Source organism: Osmerus eperlanus, chromosome 11, assembly GCF_963692335.1.
Source record: "Osmerus eperlanus chromosome 11, fOsmEpe2.1, whole genome shotgun sequence".
Classification (NCBI taxonomy): Eukaryota; Metazoa; Chordata; class Actinopteri; order Osmeriformes; family Osmeridae; genus Osmerus; species Osmerus eperlanus.
Window position 1 is genome coordinate 12,846,436 of NC_085028.1, and position 6,033 is coordinate 12,852,468.

Sequence of the window (6,033 nt, forward strand, 5' to 3'; positions counted from 1 at the left end):
CCATTTCAAGCATGCGCAGGAATGAAACACACCTTCAAATCCCCTCTCTTCTATGCTAATCCCCTCAGGTCCTCTGTCAGTCCATCTAGCCATGGCCACTTGACCTTCATTACATAATGTTGTTCCACATGCTGGTCATGCCCTACCAGAGGACAGGGCATCAGTATTCCAAGCAGCACAGTCGGGCTGCTTTAATGGTGTCAATGTGATTGCCTTTACATTCATTGTGATAATGATGGAGTGGTGATGTAGGAATGGCACAGCTTTCACTACTCTGGTGGCAAAGCTGAACATTTACGTGAATGTACTTGGCACAACAAGCCCATCCACATAATGCTGAAAGCACACTGGTACCCAGTGTGGCCGTGCTGCTTCTTTGAACAAGGACGTCACAAACTGCGCAAACACAAATTTGCAAAGCAAATCAACAGGGTAGCTTTACATGTTGCCACACCATGACAGAATGCGTTTAATATGCAAGGTTCGGCATCAGTTCTGCTGAAATAACATTAGCAGCCATATTAATCTGTTTCAATATGCCCATCTTGGAGCGACCTGCTGCAGGGGCGGCTCGATGGGCCAGATGATTATGTGATTCCCCAGTGGAACAGTTTCACAGAGAAAGAGAGAAAGAGGAGGGGGGGGGGGCATTAAACAGGAAAGGGCTTAAGTGGAGCCTGAGAGACTGAAACACACAGACCTATTAGAGGAGCTCAATGTGTTCACATTACTAAGCAAATGCAACTCATTGCTCAATAAACATGTAGCCAATGCACTTAATTTAACTAAAAACTTTACATACCATTATATCTCTTCCACTGTGACATCTCTAATGTAGAGCTTCCACTTTTCCCTTTGCATAGCAGAATGGACGTTCGGTTCCTACCCTGACGAGCTGTTCTGCCTCTTTAACTCTGGCTATTTCCGAAGGAGTGACAGCTTGTTTAATGGGTCTGCCCATCAGGCAGGCGCTGGAGAACACCCCTACCTTCCATCACCCACGGGATGCCTGTTACATGTTTACAATCAAACATCACAACACAAGTCTGACCCTCTGTCAATCTGCCTCAGGGAACCAAATACAGTGTTTACAACGTGGCACCTCGCCTGACGACGAGCAGGGGCCAAGCTAATATCAGCTTGCTTCAGGGCTAGCTGTAGGAGACGGACAGGTTGATCGAGAATATGTGAGAGTAGGAACAGTGACGTTGAGGTGCCTGCAATACCTGACAACAGCACATTCTTCTGAATCATCATGTCAGCTAGTTCACGTATTATACTTATAAGAAGCTCTGATGAAGGGCTGCCCCAGCACAGCTATGCTGAGACAGACAGCCTTAATTACTGAAGGGGAGGTAAACATTGTTTATGACCAGGCTTGAGTGGGAGAGGGAGAGGGCCCATTAAGTGCTTATTAAAAGTATTTTCAAGCTCTGATGGAGGTGAGGAATGTGAGGCATGTCTGCCCAGTTCAACCATCCCTGTGGTATCAGACTTCTACCTCTGTCTTGGTCTCTCTCCCCTGCCCTGCATGGCCTCTTTCACTCACTGTATCTCTCTCCTGGCCTGGCCTCTTTCACTCTCTCTCTCTTTCTCCTGACATTCACCTCTACTGAATCCAACATTCAGTAGAGGTGCATATCCAGTTCGCAAAAATCTGGACAAAAAATACACAGCAGCATCTGAGCGTTTAAGTTACCATTATTAGATAATCTCCACAGACAAACCCACTTTTTAATGAGAGTGCCTAAGAAACACTTAAATAGATTCTTGAGGTGACCATGAGAAATATTTGAAAAGAGTGAGGTATTTCACAGAAGGATGGCAGTAGTAGTTGAAATGTGTCCATTTCATATGTTACTGTGCATTTCATACAGACACATTTTTGGGGTGAATACAAATCCCATTAAATCTAAATCAAACAGCAGATACAACTCAAACACTTGGACATTACTCACAGCGTAAGGTATCTACTGTACCTACTTTCAAGAATTGTGGGTCTCTTCTTGTGGCGCATCTTTTTGAATTTCCCTCGGAAGTCCCTGGATGGGAAGAGGTCCAGAGGTAAGCTGGCGATGCGCCCCATGACCACCTCATCCTGCCCCTCAGAACAACCCGTCTCTCTCTCCACTATGTCTCTCAGAATACTCTCATCCAAAGACATGGCTGGATGGTGAGGAGCCCACAGCTCCGAAGTTCAGCACAGAAATTCAAGCCTTCTTCTGAGGCAACATTGAAAGTGCAGGTTTTTCTATTTTTTCCCTTCCTTTCCTCCTCCCAAGTCCTCAGTTTTTTTGTTCTCACCCTGCCTCTGAGGCGATGTCTACAGAGGACATACAGCAGCTAGCTCCAGTACATTCGTATGGTTTATCTCCTGCACTTGTCAGGGCAGTTTTGCAAGTTACAGTACCAAGCGTGAATGGGGCAGGTGTAGGATTACCAGGCAGCCCCTCCTCTTACCAGAGCAGAGGAGAGAGGGAGAGAGAGAGGGGCAGAACACTACAAAGAAACAGTATAACACGGTAACATGGCCAAGAAGAACTGGAACACAACAGAACCTTTCATGTCCAGGATGTAACAATGCACAAACAGTGTTTATGAGTGTAGCATACTTCTTACAGCTTCCTTTCAGGAAAGTTCTGTAATTGATCAGAAGCTTTTTCATCCACCCATACATCAGACTATAGAGAGCCCAGGGGAGAGCAGACACTACTGACATGCATCAACTATTCCTCATGTTTTCGTTAGTTGTCAAGACTCTCCGTATTGGTGGAGGCTAACAGCTACAGTGTCTGTTATCGCCACACACTGAAAGTGAACAAGCCAATTGCAGGACTAGTTTAATACAATGAGATGTTCTGGGAGTAGCCTGCGTATGCATAGCACTGATCATTTTCAAGTCCTCCAATAAAACAACGTGTAAACCGGACACACCTACATGAACAGTTTTCCCAGACTGACCGACATCAGCAGTACAAACAGACTGTATCCTCGAAGGCGTTTTCTATAACAAAAAAAACCACTAGGCACATTTAGCTATGGAAAACCAGTCTATTCTCTCTGTCTTCGTAAGCAGGAAAAATTTAAAGGACATTTTGTGAAACATTAAAAAAAAGAAACATCACCCTAAATAGTCATGTGTTCCTGAGTTTATTTAAACAATACCAAGTAAATAAACAAACAAGCACAATGGAATACACAAACTGGTTCTCTTTCCTTAAATGTACCCAGTAAAGTTTTCAAATCCACAACTTCACAGTATTTCTTATACATGGTTTACATTTATGTTTACTTTCTTTATATCTCCCATCTTGTTTATTCTACTTTGTGTCCCTGTTTGCATGTTCAAATAAGCAGGAAGCATGAGGACCGTATCTAAATGGTACTATAATTAGGAGTGGAAAAAACAGAATTAATGTTTACAGACCTATTTGGAAAACTACTTTTGGGTGACAAACACCAGAAGCCACTTGGTGCAGGTGATTCTAATTCAACACTGTCAAGATTTATATGTTCAAATTAGCAAATTGGGATACTAGAAGAAGCGCCTAAATCTAGGCCTGATATATAAGCCCCCAAAATCTAACGCTTGAATGTTTATTGATCTGTTTTTGGGTGTCAAACAACCCTAACAGTCTTTGAGCAGTAGTGTTTCTGGAAAACAGCAAAGCGGGGGTTGTGCACCAGAGAGCTTTGACCTACACGACTATTGAATTCAGCTATTTCTTATGGATTGTTGTGGTCCTAGAGCACCCTCTACTGGCAAGAAGGAAAAACACAGACCAGAACGTGATATGATTACCCAGCTTCTCATACACAAAAAGTTATTGGTTATTCATATCTGTTAAGAGCAAAGGCTACCACTTATAAAACACAAACAGTGGGGAATTGTAAACATACAATTCAACTGAGGTATGTGAAGCTGGATACCAAAGAAACCAGAATTTCAAAAGGTCTAATCCTTCACTTCAATATTTCTTGAACAGTCTGGGAGTCAGAACAGACAGGGATTCAGAACAATCAGAACAGTCAGAACAGTGTGGCGGTCAGAACAGCCTGGCAGTCAGAACAGCCTGACAGTGAGAACAGTCATAACAGCCTGGCAGTGAGAACTGACATTCAGAACAGACTGGGAAAGAAACACCCACAGGCAGACACTCAACTCTGTTACCATAGTGAGAGGTATCTGGACTTGCACAGGCAGAAGAGTGTCATATGAATAATTGATACAGATCTAATGTTAGCACAAACTAATTTAAGATCATTACAGATGTAATATTAGTATAAGTTTGCTGGGTCATTTCAGCTATGCAGCTGGAATCTTCATAAACAAGTGGAAAGCAAGAAATAAGGAAACTAGAGTGAGGCCTAAGCACCTGTTGCAAATCACTAAGACAATGTAGGACAAGATGCCCCATGTTAACGATCTTACTGAAGGAAGGGCATAAAGTAACACTGAAACCATGTCATCTGTACACACACACGCTGTGAAACAACCTCATCTGATGATGACTGAACAATGACAACCTAATCTGGAGTACACACACAAACATTCCTTCTAATGACTGAGCTGTCGTTTCAGAAGTTCGACAGCACAACGTGGGCATATACTGGCAGGGGGCATGAAGGAATAGTGCCAAGTAGCCTATATAGTACCACTAATGAGACCGATAACGGCTGTATTCAATAGGCTGAACAATAGTCCCATTCAGCGGAGCAGCCTGGAGCTCACAGTGCACCTGTCCCCTCACTCTAGCAGGCTTATTACCAGTTGGGGGAGGGTTCCACAGTCCATCCACTGTGACTGTGGAAAATGACCTGTGCCACACCTGGCACAGCTATCAGCACTAAGGTGCACGCCACACAGATCCTGTTACCGCCAGGCTATTATGTTACCATGCACAGTGCATAGATATGGTCAACTGGCTCCCATTATCTTGCTGTCAGGAAAAGAGCATCACCTGTCGCTGGATCAGGACAGCCATGGAAATCAGCATAGTACTAGACCCACATGAAGATATATTAAAGGTCAACTATGGTCTGGCTGGATGGGATCAGCCTTTTAATAGTCTGGGGCAAATCAGTATTTTCAAATTGCAGGCTTGGAGTAGATGTGGCCTCAGATAACTGTTCTTATATTTCCTAGAGCAGGCTCGGCCAAGGAATGGGTATGACCAAAGAAAACAAGTTTCTAAAATGCAGGATGAAAATAGGGAATTTACTTAATCTCGAAACTGACAGTAAGGACACCAAAACTATTTACAGGACTATGTTTAAAGAACCAAAGCTGGTTTAAATATTAACCTTGGGTAGAGGTAAAATGTGAAAACGTATCTAAAAACAAAACGAAAGAGAGATGGACTTTGTGACTAGGGAATAATTTTCTTTGGGAGAGAAACAGTTTGATGGATTAAATAGGGTTAAAAAAAACTTAACGTGCAAGCGATCAATAAGCTAAATAGGCTACTGTAAGGCCCGTGTCAAAACAGTGATCCATATACTTCCCCAAAGGAAAGGCCTACGCATAGCCTACTTGGAATTCAATTATTGACTGAACCATTCAACGTCTAAATAATTGTAAAGACAATTTCGGTTATTAAGGTTGAAAAATAGTTTACAGTTTAGGCATAATGTATATAAAAAAATAGACTAAATAATCGTTCTGCGACCGATTAGTGATGGATACTAGGGCATTCTTTTTTATAACCTAAGTTGTCCATTAGGCTATTTTATCATCTATGCGCCGGCCACGCAATCAAGGACACTTACATTGCGATAAGATAAATCATTAAGTAAAGATACCTTGATTAAAAAATTGTCGTCTGCTTTTTCCTACTTCATCTCCAAAGCAGATATGTCGTCGAAGTTCTTGCTTCTGCGCGGCCCCAGCAAATGCACTTGTTCAAAAATACTCACCTCCCACACCGCGCCGCCTGCGCTCTCCATCAACAGCGCTGCCTTGGCTCTGTGAAGAAACAAGCTCCACCCCTAGCAACGAAAAAGTCATGCACAGTTATCCCCTCTTGAATAATG

General features: G+C 42.9%; 1 protein-coding gene across 5 annotated transcripts in view; it reads right to left on the bottom strand.

Moving 5' to 3' along the window:
• The window catches only part of frya (furry homolog a (Drosophila)), a 45,560-nt gene extending 39,738 nt beyond the window's left edge, over positions 1-5,822 (bottom strand). For 4 of the 5 annotated variants that reach the window (XR_009931655.1, XM_062473847.1, XM_062473844.1 and 1 more), the window contains exon 1: positions 1,984-2,403. Coding sequence is in view for 3 of the 5 variants with exons in the window: in XM_062473847.1 (XP_062329831.1) it covers positions 1,984-2,164 (181 nt within the window). In the remaining 2 variants the exon portion in view is untranslated. Of the gene's footprint in view, positions 1-1,983; positions 2,404-5,802 lie in introns of those variants that run through there. The other variant, XM_062473848.1, reaches the window with a different exon arrangement.
• Between the last annotated feature and the right edge of the window lie 211 nt (positions 5,823-6,033).